This window comes from Lactuca serriola, chromosome 8 (assembly GCF_051521515.1).
Source record: "Lactuca serriola cultivar US96UC23 chromosome 8, Lser_US96UC23_V15, whole genome shotgun sequence".
In the NCBI taxonomy this organism is placed as follows: Eukaryota; Viridiplantae; Streptophyta; class Magnoliopsida; order Asterales; family Asteraceae; genus Lactuca; species Lactuca serriola.
Genome location: NC_136415.1, coordinates 54,095,832 through 54,114,291, shown reverse-complemented (window position 1 = coordinate 54,114,291; position 18,460 = coordinate 54,095,832). Strand labels below are relative to the sequence as shown.

At 33.1% G+C, this 18,460-nt stretch overlaps 1 protein-coding gene across 1 annotated transcript; it reads left to right on the top strand.

Moving 5' to 3' along the window:
• The first annotated feature begins 14,293 nt into the window (after positions 1-14,293).
• On the top strand, positions 14,294-18,257 carry STN7 (Serine/Threonine kinase domain protein). Its single transcript, XM_079012655.1, has 10 exons — positions 14,294-15,059; positions 15,181-15,267; positions 15,430-15,549; positions 15,639-15,737; positions 15,833-16,001; positions 16,080-16,173; positions 16,261-16,354; positions 16,465-16,521; positions 16,612-17,025; positions 17,958-18,257. The coding sequence occupies exons 1-10, from the start codon at positions 14,580-14,582 to the stop codon at positions 18,117-18,119; spliced, it is 1,776 nt and encodes a 591-aa protein (XP_078868781.1). The 5' UTR covers positions 14,294-14,579; the 3' UTR covers positions 18,120-18,257.
• Positions 18,258-18,460: the final 203 nt, after the last annotated feature.

Here is an 18,460-nt window from a genome sequence, read left to right as displayed (position 1 = left end):
TTTTTGGTGAATGAATACTGAATACTAAACAGTAAATACTGCTACTTTTTTAAGAATATATATTTGTAATTTAATTGCAGAGTTATTCCCTTTCTGATATTTCAATAATATATACTAATAAGCTCACAGGATAAAAAGGATTCTAGTATTTGGCATTATGTATGCAGGAATTTGAAACTAGTATTTTTGGCTGCTTGCATTGATGACACATTATTGAGATAATAACAAAACAAACATTAAATATTAGAGAATAATATGGAATGGCAAAACTATAAATGGTAAAAAAAATGGTAATTTTTTCAATCCGATTAACATAAACTTGTTATCATAATTAGTCTTTTTTTTTTTTTTTTTTTTTTTTTTTTTTTTTTTTCTTCAAATTTGAAGATTTTATAGTAAGGTGTAGTCTTTTATCACCGATTAACATTTTTATCCCAAAATTTAATTTGCTGTCTTTTAATAGTAAAGCATATTGGTTGACTAGCTAAAGATTCAACATAACATTTATCTCTTTTGAATATGGAATTATTTTTTGAAAAACGATTAAATTTCAAGACAAATTTGTAAAAATGGTTTGACATTTTCTTTAGGTATAGTCCAAATATTTTTAAAATTATAGATATAGTCCTTTTCAACTAGTTAGATTGTGGATTTCGTCTCCCTTAATATTAAAAAGAATATAATACCCCACTGATTTATATTTTATATTTTTAAACAGTTTTTCAAATCTTTTAATTATTAAAATAAAAAACTAAACACCACCCAACCCTTCCGCATCCTCTCCCTTTGAAACCATGTATTGTACATCGACGAATTATCATTTGTCATAACATGCAATAGTCCAAAAGATGCAAAATATTATTTGGAAGATGGTGAATCAAATTTGGAAGAATCGGTTTTCGTCCCTTGAAATATTGGTTGAACAAGAATTGAACCAAAAAAAGAGTTGCATGGCTAAAGATAGAAGGGGTTCCATTACACTTGTAGGATGGTCCAACATTTGATAAATTGGGTGGAAGGTTTGGTTAGGTTCGCATGCCTTTGGAATCATCATAAAAAGCAGTTGATCTATCGCGGACAAATATTGTGTCCTAATTAACTCTGTCAAAAGGATTGATGAGGAACTTCAACTCCATTGGATAAACCAAAGGTATAAAATAGTTTGGGTACCAAAATTTACAAAAGGAACTAGTGGATTAGAACGAGGCAGGAAGGATATGAGAATGATTGGGATCCATTAAAAGAGTAATTCATGGATAATGTTTATATCGAGATTGAAGATGTGGAAATTTTGTCGGAGAACCATTTCAATCAGGCTGAAAGCGAAAGACATGTAAAGTCGTAAACATGGAAACTGACAAAATCGGCACACTGACAGTTAGGAAATTCGGCCACATCTTCGACGACAAGCTCGATAGATCCTCGTACGCTAATTCAGTCTGATCCATATTCTAGTGATATATTCGGAGATCAAACTTCTCACATGTGTAATCAAGATGCTTCTATCCCTAATGGTGGAGCTCCCAATCTCGGATACCACTAATCGCAGTTGTTGGTGCAATGAAAAATAACCTTAATTCCACCCATCTCGCCAGTAGTAAGTAAGGGTCAGAGCTTATGGTTGACACCATGGAGGGCAAAGTGAGATACAAGGTCCAACTTTTTTAATTATATATTTTTATTTAAAAATAACAATTTATAATAACGACAATGATCTTTTTTTTTCTTATTCATTCTGGGCCTTCAAAGGTATTTAATTTTTCAGGATCGGCTCTGGTTAACACTAGTTCTTATGAAAGTAAATTGATCTGATAAACAATAATTGCAAAAAATGTTTAATTTAGTGTTTAGGAAAAGTGATCGCTTGTGGTTTCAATTTTGTTTCTTAAAAATGAATTGCATTGAATGTTACTAGTTTTGCGTTCATTTATACCACATAAACGTAGTCGTACTATTAATGATTTAAATATGGGATCAAACCAAGTATATCGGCACCCTCCATCCTACGCACCACTTTGGGGTATTTTGCTATGATGGGGAAGGCCACTATGGAACTGTCTTACACCTAATTCTATTAAGTATAATTCTATTAAGTAGTATGTGGAACAAGGTAATCGGAAACATTCATGTGATTACTGTCACATTCCTGGCCGGTGGCGGAAGTGTCAAGGTAACGACTTAATATTGGATCACAGATAACACATACATAATGAATAATACAAAAATTTATAATAATATTACATAATTTCATTAATCCAATGCAAAGATTACACTAGAGTACGAGATATCACTAAAACAATGCAGTGTAGTCAATCTACTTAGGACGTATTTGTTTTGAGAGCTTATAACTTCTAGCGTTTGACAAAACGTTCCATTTTAAATAAAAAAACATTGTTTGACAATACAAGTTTCTAACGTTTAGTTTAAACAAAACGTTGTAAATGCAAATGCTATAACGTTTAACAAAACGTTAAAAGCTACATGCTATTTACTAACCGCTACCAGCTACTTTTGCTAAACACGTCCTTAGCAAAAACTTTTCTTTATTTCTTTATTTCTTTATGACTTGTGTGTTTTGTCTCGTATGCTCGTCAGCTCCCATTTGCTGCATGAATATAAAACTTTCAACAATATCTTCAATTTCTTATCACCTGTGTATATTTAACAACTAAATTAAAGTAGGTTTATTCTTGTGCTATCAAACATCAAAATAAACAAATTAAAGCATTTTACATTTAAAAAAGGGTCGATCAACTACCTTATCCCAACTTCAAAATTTAACTTAGGCCGATCCATAGAAAATGATATGGGCTCTTCTTTTCTTGGTGTGGGCTTTCATCCGGTGGGGAAATTCGATCTAATTTATTATGTGGAGGGCATCGATAGCTAAAAAATATATCTAATTTAAATATGTAAGTGAATAGTTGTTCTTTACCTTCTTTGGATTCTCATGGTGCCCAGTCTTTTAGAAAACAATCAGACTATAAAACATCTCACAGGTCAACCGACTTTCTTAAGAAGGGTTCACTTTCGGCTAGGGATGTGCTTTCGGCCGGAACTGACCCGAACTCGAATAACCCGAAACCTGAATTAGATGAATAGTGGGAACCGAAAAAAACAGGACCGGTTCGGTTTGGGTAATACGGGTTTCGGTTCGGTTATTAACCCGAAATAACCCAAATAACCCAAATAAACATTTACACTATCATTTTAAACCGAATAACCCAAATAAACCGAATAACCAAAATAAACCGAAATAACATGAATAACTCAAATAAGGAAATTTTATATCTAGTTCAAAAAAAAATATTAAACATTGATAATTCATATTCCAAAATCCATAATTCATATTTAACCATTGAACATTAAACATTAAACATCTGAATTAAAATATAAATCTTTAGTTTTTTCCAAAATAACTGTAACATCCCGACTTGAGGTATTTCCAAAATTCACTCTTAAGTATGAAGGTTTTTGATTTTTAGCCCTTGGGTATGAGTAAGCTTGCAAAATGGCCCATGGTGGCAATTTAGTAATTTTGGCCAAGAGTTTAGTACACTAAGCGTACGTTGTGTACGTTAGGCGTACTGGGGCAGACCCTAGTACATTGGGCGTACACCCACTACAAGAAAAACGCGATTTTGCTAGGGAATGTTGCTATGGAACGTATTTTTGTTGTTAATCTGCAATGGATCGTGCTATGGAATGTCATTTCATAGCAATGTTGCTACCACATTGTCTACGGATTTTAAATCTGGTAGCGAGAGTGGGAGTTGCTAGGGAAAATGCTACCGACTCCATATCCGTTGGTATTATGCAACCGATAGTTCTATGGAACAACAATTCGTAGCAATTTTCCAACGACATTTGTTACCAAATCACTTTCCGTTGTACTGCTGCTATAGAATTCATCATCGTGGTTAATACGCAACGGAGTTTGTGACGGAAACCAATTCCATAGTTGAATTGCTATGGAAGTACCATTTGTAGGTATTTGATAGGAAATTTTGCTATGAAATATGATTATGTTTGCTTGTTTTGCTATGGAACAAAATGCATAGCTAATTTGTGACGACATTTATTGGGATGTTGTATGGTTAATTAATTTTGTTATACTATGGATGAATTATTATTATGATCATTGGAGTTTGTAAGATATGGTTTGAATGAAATGTTTTTGAATTGGCAATATGTGGCATAAACTAACGGTTAAAAAATATAAAAATGAATAGATATTGCTGGGAAGCAGACTCGAACTTAAGCTTCTGCTAGAAAAGGGGCGGTTAAGCCAGTTGTGATAATCAAGTTGTGCATAATTCATTGAAAACATAGTATTATAATGAACTAGACTAATTCTCGCGCTTTGCGCGGCGAAGATTAAAAATATATTGTTAAAATGTTGAAAAATATATGTTTAAAATGGTGATGTTATTGACATTAACTTTGAGATAGGATTTTAACACTAATTTATATATATATATATATATATATATATATATATATATATATATATATATATATATATATATATATATATATATATATAATCTCTATTATTTTGAACAATAATATTCATTGACATCAACATATATTCCTCATTAATAGAATTAAATATAATTATCTATTTAGTATTATCTTTAACAATTATTATTATTGATTAATTATACTTTTACTTATGCGATAATTTTCTAATTTCATTAATGATCTTAATTTAAAATACAATTTATTTATAGTTAAATGTAATTTATAATTTGATGTTATTACCATTTAAAATTGTTATTCATTACTTTTAAACCACTTATTATTAATAATAAGTAAAAAAGACTTACTTAATATTATTATTAAAATGTAAAACATACACTAAATAATAATGTGCTAAGATAGAAAAATTACATTTCAAAAGAGACTTGCATGGATAATATGACATATCCATGTAATTTGATTTTATTGTTTATAATTATTGCTTATTAATTTTAAAACCATTTATTATTATTAATAAGTTAAATAAACTTTTAAAAAACACTTATTATTATAATTAAAGTGTTAAACATATACTAAAATATAAATTGATAAGATAGACAATTTGCATTTTAAAAAAAAAGGTTTACATGGATAATATGGATAGTATGACATATCCATGATTTTTAATTAATTATCGTTTTGAAACAACATGAACATACAAACATGTATACAATAGTTAATTAAATATTATATATATCATCGTCCATAACATACGATCGATAACATGAATCTAATCTAGTTTATATTAAAATTTCAACCACAACATACAATGATATTCTTAAAAGAATACTTAAATCAAGAAAATACAAAAAAAATTACTATATAACAAACTTACAAATTAAAAACTTCAACATAATAACATGCCTCATAAAATTGTTCAAAGCCCTTAAACCAACCCCAAAAACTTTAAACTTGTTTTCTTTGTGAATTTTGTATGTGATTTGTATTTGTGTGTCTACTCAAAAAGATTGATCTTTTTATAGTAGAGTATCCATTAATTGTTTATTAAATATCATACATACTTATAAAGCTAACATTTTTCCTTAAACCTCATGCATTTAAACCCCCATAAAAATTTGTAAACACCTCATGCATTTGAAACCTCTTATTTTAATGAATATCACTCAAAAGTCTCTTAATAATGATTAACAATTCAAATGTTTTATAACTTATATAATATCTTTAATAAACACTTAATGGATACTCTACTATAAAAATGTCAATCTTTTTTAGTAGACACACAAATACAAATCACATACAAAATTCACAAAGAAAACAAGTTTAAAGTTTTTTGTGTTGGTTTGAGGGCTTTGAATAATTTGTCAAGCCATGTTATTATGTTGAAGTTTTTAATTTGTAAGTTTGTTATATACTAATTCTTTTTTGTATTTTCTTAATTAAGTATTCTTTTAAGAATATCATTGTATGTTGTGGTTGAAATTTTAATGTAAATTAAATTAGATTCATGTTATCGATCATATGTTATGGAAGGTGATATATATATATATATATATATATATATATATATATAATATTTAATTAACTATTGTATACATGTTAATATGTTCATGTTGCTTCAAAACAATAATTAATTAAAAATCATGGATATGTCATATTATCCATATTATCCATGTAAGCTTTTTTTAAAAGACAAAACTGCAAAAATGGTCCCTGTGGTATGCAAATTTTTGGGGTTTTAGTCCAAACAACGACTTTTTTTGGATCGGTGGTCCTTTTGAGCTAGTTTCTTTGCGTTTTTGGTCCCTCAGTAAACTGAAAAGACTATTATGCCCTTCTGATATATATTTTTTATACTTTCTCTATTTAATTTAAATGAAAAATAAAATAATTACCAAATTTTGGGCCCACCTCTCTTTCCCTCTCTCTCTCTCTCTCTCTCTTGATGGATTACAGCCAAAAACACATACAACTTTGTTCTTCATCTTTTTCCCCCTTTTCACCATATTCTCTCCTTCCAAAAAACCTAATTTCCCCTGTCAAAAATGCTCAATTCCTACATGTAGAAAACACAATCAAGATTAATAAACACATAAGCCACCATCATTCGCCTCCAACAGTCTCCATCCCCCTTATCTTCACCATCACCGTTCACCATCACCATCCCTTTTGACTATGTTTATCGTTTTGGGAAGAACATCATCACCATTACTATTCCTCCTCCCCAATCTACAAATCCCTATATGCTTAGCTTTCTTCGACATCGACTTAGCTCATCTGAAAGAATCCGATCTATTTAACCTCCCAGATCTTGCAACATCCTCATTTTGGAGAATCGATCATCGTTTTCAACAGATTGGGAAGGGAAAGAAAAAGAACACAAATACGAAGCACCTCCGGTGGTGGCTGGGAAATCGCGAGGAGAGGAAGAGCCTGAAGAAAGTCATTGTCGACGACTGTGACATCGAAGGGAAATGGTCTCCGATCTTTGACCGATCGTGAAGAAGAACGAAGGTAGAAATCGGGGGATGATCTTCGATCCTCGTCTGATCATGAAAGGAGAAGCACGAATTTAATAAAAAATAGAAGTGGTCCGGTGGTGGTTTAGCAATTCACTATGAGGCGAGCCTCTTTCTTTTTGGCCCGATGAAGAACAACACATGTAGGAGGAGGAAGGACTTCAGTCCTCTGTAGATCGGAGAAGGATGTTAAACGAAAGCAACACTGAATTAGGGGTCTTTGGATGATTGTTCTGATCGACCGGAAAAATGGAGGAAGGAGAAAGGTTTTTTTTACTCTTTAATGGCAGCAACAAAATTCAAGGGGGGGGGGGGAGAGAGAGAGAGAGAGAGAGAGAGAGAGAGAGAGAGAGAGGGCCCCCTATTTTTATTTTTTATATATAAATATTTATAGAAAAAAAGAAAAGTAGACAATAAATATAATAAGGGCAATTTAGTCTTTTCAATTTACCGAAGGACCAAAATCACAAGCAAACTACCTCAAAAGGACCACCAATCCAAAAAAGTCGTAGTTTGGATTAAAACCCCAAAAAAATACATACCACAGGGACCATTTTTGCAATTTTGTCTTTTTAAAATGCAAATTGTCTATCTTATCACTTTATATTTTAGTATATGTTTCACATTTTAATTATAATAATAAGTGTTTTTTAAAAGTTTCTTTCACTTCTTAATAATAACAAGTGATTTTAAAATTAATAAGCAATAATTATAAATAATAAAATCAAATTACATGGATATGTCATATTATCCATGCAAGTCTCTTTTGAAATGCAAATTGTCTATCTTATCACTTTATTAATTAGTGTATGTTTCACATTTTAATAATAATATTAAGTGTTTCTTAAAAGTCTTTTTTAACTTATTATTAATAATAAGTGGTTTAAAATTAATGAATAACAATTTTAAATGATAATAACATCAAATTATAAATTACATTTGTTAAGAATAATACTAAATAGATAATTATATTTAATTATATTAATGAAGAATGTGGGTTGATGTCAATAAATATTATTGTTCAAAATAATAGAGATTATATATATATATATATATATATATATATATATATATATATATATATATATATATATTAGTGTAAAAATATTATCTCAAAGTTAATGTCAATAACATAACCATTTTAAATATATATTTTTCAATATTCTAACAATATATTTTTAATCTCCGTTGCGTAACGCGCGAGAATTTGTCTAGTATTATATAAGTTATAAAACCTTTGAATTGTTAATCATTATTAAGAGACTTTTGAGTGGTATTCATTAAAATAGAAGATTTCAAATGCATGAGGTGTTTGCAAATTTTTATGGGGGTTTCAAATGCATGAGGTTCAAGGAAAAATGCTAGCTTTATAAGTATGTATGATAACTAACAACGAATTCATTACAAAGTTATTTTTAATTACATTAACCGGGCATGTTAAAGTACATATAATCTATGTAGATTATTTTCTTTAATAACGAATTCATTACAAACTTATTTTTAATTACATTAACTATACTTCATCACAAAAATAACATGGGTTTTACAAATACTTCATCCTACTCAAACAACATAGCAAGAAAAAATGACTAAAATGTCCTTTTAACAGAATGATGTAAACACAAAAAAACATCCCGGGTCGAAGCCCGGGCTTTCTTCCTAGTTTACACTTATATATTGATATTAAACCAAATTACAAATTAACTTCAACGCAAAAAACATTAAACACACAAAAACATCTAGTCATTATCTTCTTCCTCCTCTTTTTCTTCATCCTCTTCTTATTCATTGCTTGATGTACTATACTCATAACTACCCTCGCTGTTAGGAATACCATAATTGTCTTCCTCATGAATTTCACCTTCTTCATCAATATTATTTTCATTATCTGAACCGTTGCTTGACATTTCATGATCATCATCATGATTGTGTGTATCGGCTAGACTTGGTATAATGATTTCATTTAATTCAACTTCATTTTCTTGGAAAGCAACGTCTTTCTGAGAATGATTTTCATCGGTCAAACCACGAGGTTTAACTTTAAATACAACCCACCAGTCCGAGTTGTTTGTTTTCAAACTTGGGTAGGGAATGTAACACACTTGAGTGGCTTGCATGGATAAAACAAATGGCTCGAACATGTTGTATTTTCTTTTGACGTTCATCTCAACCAAGTTATATTGTTTGTGAACCTTAACTCCTATGTTACGTCCCTTTGGTTGATAGAGAGAGAGAGAGAGAGAGAAAGAGAGAGATTAGCCCAGGAGTACTTGGATCTAAGGAAGGGGATGGAGACGGTGACCGAGATCACCAAGATGTTTATGGAGAGGTCTCTTTTTCTGATTTTACTACTTTTGAGCAGGCTCAGATAACCCGATACTTGAGCATGCTCAAGACGGATATCCGCCAATCTGTGTCTACTTAATGATATGGTTCACTCATTGACTTATAGGAGGCCACGAGGAGGCGGGACATTGAGTTGGAGCTCCAGAAGAGGGAGCAGAGGCAGGCTCCGGTGCAGTCGCACCCTGCGACGAAGCATTTCAAAGCTGTTGATGTGAGATCTGGGAGTTAGAGGGTCCGTACTTATGGAAAGTGCAATAAGGTGTGAGGGTCCTTGATGATCATCTGTTAGATGCCACAAATGTGGCAAGGAGGGACACTTTACGAGGGATTATCGCCAGCCATCCCAAGTATCGAGCACCAGGATTTGCCACCATTGTGATCAGGTTGGCAATGTGAAGGCAACTGTCTATTTCTTGCGCGCCAAGCCAGTGCAGGCCCTGATGCCAGCCACTTTGAGGATCACCGATGGGCGCCAGGGTAGGGCAAAGCCCTAGAGGGATCGAGGTTGTACTTTTCAGCTCACTGCCGAGGAGGCCAGGGCAACGCCATACGTCGTTACTGGTATGTTTCTATTATATTCTGTCGAGTTATTTATGATATGCTTATGTTTATGATTCCGTTGGCTACCTTCCTAGTGAACTCCTTGCCTGCTCTTGTGCTTTTTGACTAGGGTGCGAGTTGATCTTTTGTATCCCAGACATTTAGTAGGGGGTTTGATATGCCTATTGGATAGTTAGAGAGCCCGTTTTGCATCCTGGGTTTATCAGGGCTGTATTTTGGAGATTTTTGGGGTACCTTATCCGATCGATTTGATTCTGATCCCCATAGGGGATGTGTGTGTGATATTTGGTATGGATTGGCTAAGCAGGTTTTGTGCTATGACAGACTGAGAGGGTCAACGGGTGGTGGTTTGAACCCTAAGTTGGGGAGAACTGGTTATCTATCGGGAGGGTATCAGGATTGGGTCAGCTTTTTCTCTGCTGCCCGGGCTCGACAGTATATTTAACATGGTTGTATGAGTTATCTTGTGTATGTGATTGGTACTCGGGTAGGGGAGCAGACCTCAGTTTCAGATGTGTTGATCGTCAGGGCGTTCGCTGACGTGTTTCCGGAGGAGTTACCTGGTGTGCCTCCTAAGAGGCAGGTTGAGTTCAGGATCGATTTGGTTCCAGGTGCGGATCCGTTTTCCAAGGAACCATACCAATTGGCATTGCTCGAGATACATGATTTGTACTTTCAGCATCAGGAGCTGTTAGGCAAGCAGTTCATCAGACCGAGCAGTTCTCCATGAGGAGCGTCGATATTGTTCGTCAAGAAGAAGGATGGTTCACACCAGATGCGCATTGCTTACCGGGAGTTAAACAAGTTGACGATGAAGAACCGTTATCCCCTTCCACGGATTAATGACTTCTTTGATCAGTTTCAGGGTGCGTCTTGGCTCTCCAAGATCGATGTGAGGTCAGGGTATCTTCAGGTGAGGGTTAGAAAAGAGGACGTGGAGAATACCGCATTTCGAAATGGTTATGGTCATTACGAGTTTGTGGTGATTCCATTTGGGCCCACCAATTTGCCTGTGGTATTATGGATTTGATGAAACAGTTGTGTAGGACGATGCTCGATTAATCCGCTATGGTGTTCATTGATGATATGTTGGTGTATTCCAAGACTAGGGAATAACACGAGAAGCACCTTCGAGAGCTTCTTGGGGTCTTGAGGAGAGAACAATTATATGCCAAGTTCTCGAAGTGTGAGTTTTGGTTACGAGAGGTCCAGTTCTTTGGGCACCTCGGTAATCAGGATGAGATTTTGGTCGATCCGGCCAAAATTGAGGCGGTTATGCAGTGGGATGTTCCGAAGTCTCCTTCATAGATTAGGAGTTTCTTGGTTTTAGTAGGATATTACCGGAGATTTATCCATGAATTATCCAAGATTGCAGTATCCCTCACTCGTCTGACAAGGAAGAGCGTGGATTTCCAATGGTGGTATGAAGGTTTGAGGGCGGTTCTTATGCAAAGGGGGTGAGTGATTGTATATGCTTCTCGGCAGCAGCAGCCATATGAGGCACGTTATCTTACTCATGACCTGGAGTTAGGGGGCAGTATTTTTTTCCCTCAAGATTAGGAGAAACTATCTATATGGGGTCCGTTGTACCGTTTACACAAATCATAAGAGTTTATGATATCTTATGGACCAGTCAATCCTGAACATGAGGTAGCGCATGTGGCTTGATGTGATCAAGGATTATGACTGCAGGATTCTTTACCATCCAGGTAAAGCGAACGTGGTCGTGGATGCTTTGAGCCGCAAGTCGGTTGGATCTTTAGCTGGGGATATGTGTATGAGGATATCCATTGATTCCCTACTTTTGGATTTGATCAGCGGGGAATAGGCAGAAGGAGTCAAGAAGGAGAACTGGAAACATGAGAGGATCAGGGGCGAGATCGACAAATTTGTCATCGATAGTCGGGGATGGTTGACTTGGTGTAGTCAGGTTTGGGTTATGGTTTCTGTTGGGAGCAAGCATATAGTTTTGGAGGAGGTTCATAAGTCTCACTTTTTGATACACCCGGGAGCCACCAAAATGTATCGGTATTTGAAACTAAGTTATCGGTGGCCATCTATAAAGAAGGAGATAACATGGTATGGTAAGAGGTGCTTGACATGTAGGATAGTCAAGGCTGAGCATCAGAGGCTGCATGGATAGCTACAACCTTTCGAGGTTCCCATGTGAAAGTGGGAACATATCACCATGGATTTTTATCACCAAGCTACCGAAGACTACCAAGGGTTTTGTTGCTATCTGGATCATCATGGATCGATTGACCAAAAGTGCCCACTTTTTGGCCATCCGAGAGGGTTCCTCGGCCGAAAACTTGGCCGATGTGTATGTTCGGGAGATTGTTGCTTTTCATGGGGTTCCGGTCTCCATTGTATCAGACCGAGCTGTTCATTTCAGAAATTTAATTTTTTAATTATTTTAATTTGGTTTTAGAAATTTAACTTTTTTAAAATTTATTTGATAAATATTGTTAGTTTCTTTGGTTGTAATTATTTAAAACAACAAACATTGTTTTTGTTTTTAAAGATAACATTATAATTTTTTTATATAATGTTACTTTTAACTATTTTTATTGTAAGTTATTTTTAAACTACTTATTTGAAATTTTCTTAATGATTATAAGAAATAGTTTCATGCTTATTTTTAGTTAATTTAGGATTACAATTTACGATTAACATTATAATTTATAATTTTTAACTATTTATAAAGTAGTCTATCGATTTTTTTTTCAAGTTTAACTGGAATTTTGATTTAGGTTCATCGTGTAACATTATATTGAAATTAATAATTTAATTATTTTGCATAAAATCATAAATTATAAAAAAGTTGTGACTTTAAAATGACAATTGCTTAAGTACGACAACATATCTAAACTAATAAGTTAACTATAATATGTTAAAAAATTAAAGTCATAGTTTTCTAAATAGAAGTAAAATATGATATTTTAATATTGTAGTTTAGTCAATTTATGATTAGAATTTAGTTTTTGCATTAATTTAACATTATTAAGCAGTTTATAATAATTATTAGAAAGAAATTGAAAAGTAATGGAGGTTTTACATGCATGTGGTGCAAATAAAAATGTCTTTTATATATATATATATATATATATATATATATATATATATATATATATATATATATATATATATATATATGAGAAATTTTGAAGACCAAGTTAACCCATGACATGTTGGTAGCATCGGATCAACTAAAAAACCGTATTTTAAAACATCAAATATACTTAAAATTTCATTTAACTTCAACTTTTATTTTAAACGGGTTTCATCTAAACTTATAATTAAAACATAACCGAGTTGACCCACCGAATCAACTAAAAAACTGGATTTCAAGACATTAAATATACTTCAAAGTTTCATGTAACATCAACTTTCATCTTAAACGACTTTCATCTAAACTTATCATCAAACGTATTTATTTTAACACCCGATTCTTTAATATAATATCCCAACTCCCAAATAAACATTTTTTGATTAGGATTGTCAATTATTTGGATAAAACCGAATTATCTAATTGGACAAATTGGATTGGACTATTTGGTTCGGATATTCGTATTTTTGGATTAGTTTTTAACAAAACCGAATTACTATTTTGGATTGGTTTTGATTTATAAAATATGAACCGAATAATCCAAAAAAACCGAATAACAATTTATTATTTATTTATTTTTAAAATAACTATAACTATTTATTAGTTTTATAATTTATTTTTTCAAATAAATTCAAACAGTTTTATCTAATAAAAAACATTAATATGCATTTTTTCTTAAAAGTTTTTTATCTATTAAATATTAAACTATAATATACATTCTTAGTAGTTTATAAATTTTAAATTGCAATTAAATATTTTTTGCTTCTTTTATAAAAATTGGATAATATTATAATTATATGTTATTTTAAAATGTTTTTTACTTTTTGAAAACCGAATTATAAAACCGATCCAACCGAATTGTAATTGGATCGGATTTGAATTTAATTTGAATTATTCGGATCAATATTTTAAAAACCGAAATCAATTTGGATTTACTTAATTGGATCGGATCGAACTGATATATCCAAAAGAACGGATGATACATTAATACTTATAGTAATAGGTCAAGAGACTTGGTCCAAATAATACATATTCCATAACCATCCCTCATAACCGGGTCGAGTAGGACATTCGGGAACGCAATTCAATTGGGCCTCTTACAAGTCTTGGGCTGAGCCTAATCAAATAATCGGGTTTCCTGAAAACCTCTATAGTTTATATTACAACAGTTGAGAAGTAAAATTTCGTCATGTTTGAATAAAATAAATAAAAATCAATGAGAGAACCAATTAAAATGGAAGAAATAGTTCTAACTTCTAATCTATTTCCCCAAAGATAATTTGATCAAACGAGGATTGCCTTCAAGGCTTCCCCCAGCAAGTGATTGTGACTCCACGTATCATTATTCATTTGTGGTCGTTATTATCCCATCCACTCTAACAAATTCCTCTCCACGAATAATACCTGAATTACTCCCCTAAACCTTCAGTCTGGTTTATCTCCCTCACACAAAATCATATGTGTTGCACAAGAACAAGAACAAGAACAAGAACAAACAGAGGTGTTACTGGTTCAAATTCAAGCAAGATCCAGCTGAAAAGAAAACAGTATATGTAAATGTAAATATGTACGTACATACATCGACTGATATCATGGCAACTATATCAGCAGGAGGAGTCGGAGTAGGATTTGGAGGTGGTTCCGTTAAGCTCAACTCCCTCAATTCGTTACCACCATCTCCATTTTTAGGCAAAAGGTTAAAACTCAAGCCTTTACAAGAACCCATTTCACATGGATCAAAAGTCACAATCTTGAGGCCGAATTTACACTCGACTGTTGTCGCTGGAGTTCAGTTGGTTGATTTTGTTCATGATGTGTTTTTGGGCGTTGGAGTTGGTCTTCCTTGTACAGTGATGGAGTGTGGTGATATGATTTACAGAAGCACATTACCAAGATCGAATGCGTTAACACTCACGATCCCTGGTGCTGTTTTGGCTTTGGGTACCCTTTCTTACCTTTGGGCTACCCCTGGTGTTGCCCCTGGGTTTTGGGATATGTTTGTTCTTGCTTTTGTTGAAAGATTATTCAGACCTACATACAAAAAGGTGAGTGTTTTATAGATACAATCTCGTTCTTACTTTCGAACTCAATTCTTGCGATTCGAACATGTTTTAATCTTGAAATACATGGTGTTGTGGGTTTTGTGTTGTGTTATAATTACTACAGGATGATTTTGTGTTGGGAAAGAAGTTGGGTGAGGGAGCTTTTGGTGTCGTTTACAGAGTTTCCTGGGCGAAGAAACCATCTTCCAAGGTACCCACCACATGTTTGTCAAAATGCCTCAGAGAACTTCATTCTAGATAAAGAGAAAATAACTTGAAAAAAACCATATGACCAGTTTCTTTTCCATACTCAAGTTCAAATACCTTCAATTATCTGAAAACATATGATTTTTTTTCTTGTATTTCCTAAAAGGAAGGCGATTTAGTTCTTAAAAAAGCTACAGAATATGGTGCTGTTGAGATATGGATGAATGAGCGTGTGAGGAGAGCTTGTTCAAATAGTTGTGCTGATTTCCTCTATGGCTTTCTTGAGGTATAATCTAGTAGACTCTAAACACAAAAAGTTTTCAACTTTTTACATATTTCTTTATTCAATTACTTTTTTTTGACTATATTTCTTAGAAATCTTCAAAGAAAGAAGCCGAATATTGGCTCATATGGAGATTCGAAGGGGAATCCACACTTGCAGATTTGATTCAGAGTAAAGAGTTCCCCTATAATGTTGGTAACTTATCTCAAGACTTAATACCCTTAACTCATTAAGTACTTAATTCATCATTTTGAAAACGCATCTTGTTTTCTAAAAATATTTTCAGGTTGAATCAATGATTCTTGGAGAAGTGCAAGACTTACCAAAAGGATTAGAAAGAGAAAATCGAATCATTCAAACAATTCTCAGACAACTCTTGTTTGCATTAGATGGGCTTCACTCAACAGGAATTGTTCACAGAGATATCAAACCTCAAAATGTTATTTTTTCCGAAGGTATACACACATTACACAACATATTATTCAAATTCCTTAATTTTCTACTTCAAATAGTAAAAATTTTTACTCGATCAGGGTCTCGAACATTCAAGATTATCGATTTGGGAGCTGCAGCAGATTTGCGAGTAGGCATCAATTATATACCCAAAGAGTTTCTTTTAGATCCAAGGTATTAAAAATCACATCAAATTTGTTTCAAGATTTAATTAAACCCTAAAATTTTTACACAATTGAAGAAATCGATCAAAATTTTCAGATACGCAGCACCTGAGCAATATATTATGAGCACACAAACTCCATCTGCTCCATCAGCTCCGGTTGCAGCCGCACTTTCTCCCGTTCTATGGCAGGTTTAATAAAAGCCTCCATTGATGTCATCTTATCTCCTTATCTAAGGAATTATATACTATATCTTCTTCAAATTCGATGTTATTAATTTCAAAATTTCAACCATGAACAGTTAAACCTCCCAGATCGATTCGACATTTACAGCACTGGTCTAATTTTACTACAAATGGTACGCAACACAACCAATAATTAATTACATATAATCAATTTCAATTATCAAGAACAAGATTTCGAAATTTACAGCGTCTGTATACTTTAGGCATTTCCTTCATTCCGATCAGACAGTGGTCTGATACAATTCAATCGGCAATTAAAAAGATGCGATTATGACCTAATTGCATGGAGGAAAAGCGTAGAGCCACGTGCAAATGGGGATTTAAGAAGAGGATTCGAGTTGTTGGATTTAGATGGTGGAATCGGATGGGAGCTTTTGACTTGTATGGTTCGATACAAAGCTCGACAAAGAGTTAGTGCAAAAGCTGCTTTAGCACATCCGTATTTTGATAAAGAAGGTCTTCTTGCTTTGTCGATTATGCAGAATCTTAGACTGCAGTTTTTCAGAGCCACACAACAGGATTATAGTGAAGCTGTGAAATGGATCGTTGAGCTTATGGCTAGATCGGGTACAAAGAAAGATGGTGGATTCACTGAAGCTGAGCTTCAAGCACTTAAAGTACGTTTTCAAACAATTTAATCGTATGTAGTATCAATTTAACACGTGGTTCCAGGGTTTGAGTCTCCGTGTGGGTGTGGGTGTGGTCCCAGAGAACACTGTGTGGGTGTGGGTCCCAGAGAACACTTATGTCGAGCCGCCATGTGGGTGTGGGTCTGAGCAATTAGGGTGTGAGTCTCAGGAACTACAGGAACTACAGTGTGGCCGTGTGGTTGTGGGTCCCACACACCACTTATGTCGAGCCGCTACATGGGCTTAGCGGGCGGGCCACACTGTGTACTTGATTACATCCGACGTGATGTTTTTTAGGGTTAACAGCTCAGGGTTGTTGGAATTGGAAAAATAACTTTTTTTAATGAAATTTTAAAGTTGGTTTTGGAAAATTTTCTAATTTTTCATGAAGATTTGCAAATGAAAACGGAAATTTTGAAAACATGTTCTTTTTGGTTGATTCAATTTTCAAAATTTTTTCAAAAAATGTAAATTTTCTGTTTTCCAAATTATATGTAAATTAGAAAAGTGGTTTTTACAGTTAAAACGGAAAATAAAAACTCCAACGGTTTTAACCAAACGTGTTTTTTAAAATTTTCATTGAAAACTAAAAATGAAAACTCAACTCTTTTTCTGAAAAATGAAAATAATTTTCTACAACTAAACGCATCCGCACTATTTTTACTAATGTTTTAATAAAATTTAGGCTTTGGGTTTGCTTATTTGCTCAATTACCATGTTAAAAATATTAATTATACGTTCGTTAGTACTCAATTGTAGCTTCTTTACACATTTTATATACGTTAATTTTTCTCTATAATTATATTATATAAAATTTAATATATGAAAAAACCGTGATTCCAAATCACGGTTGTGACTGCTATTTTAGTTTGTGACCGTGATAACTGCATATTTTTGTGTGTTTTTTTTTTAAATTGTAGGAAATAAAGCCAAAGAAGAAGGCAAATGCACAAAGAAATGTTCTTGCATCCGTCCTTCGGTTTCAAAGGAAGGTCTTGAAAACATTGAATGAAAGCATGGACGAATTTAACCAAGGAAGGAAGAGCATGTGGTGGAGTAGATGGATTCCAAGAGAGGAATGAAAGAGATCATATGTATATATGTTTACATACATAATAATAATAATAATAAAATAAATACATCGCCCATACATGCATACGATATTTGTAAATTTGTGTAGCCATCGTATTTGCTTTTAAGAAGTGAAAAGAGTTAAAGTATATTTGTTGCATTAATAGGTTTTATCTTTGATTACATTGAATGGTAGAACTTGTTATTGAGATTTTGTCATTATAATTAGAGGAAAACACAAATTTAGTATAATTGTATAATTATTTTTCAAAAAATAGTTGAAAATTTTAAAAATTAAATAAATAGCCACTGTATAGGTGACACTTAATGGGTCGCGGTTTGCCATAATGGG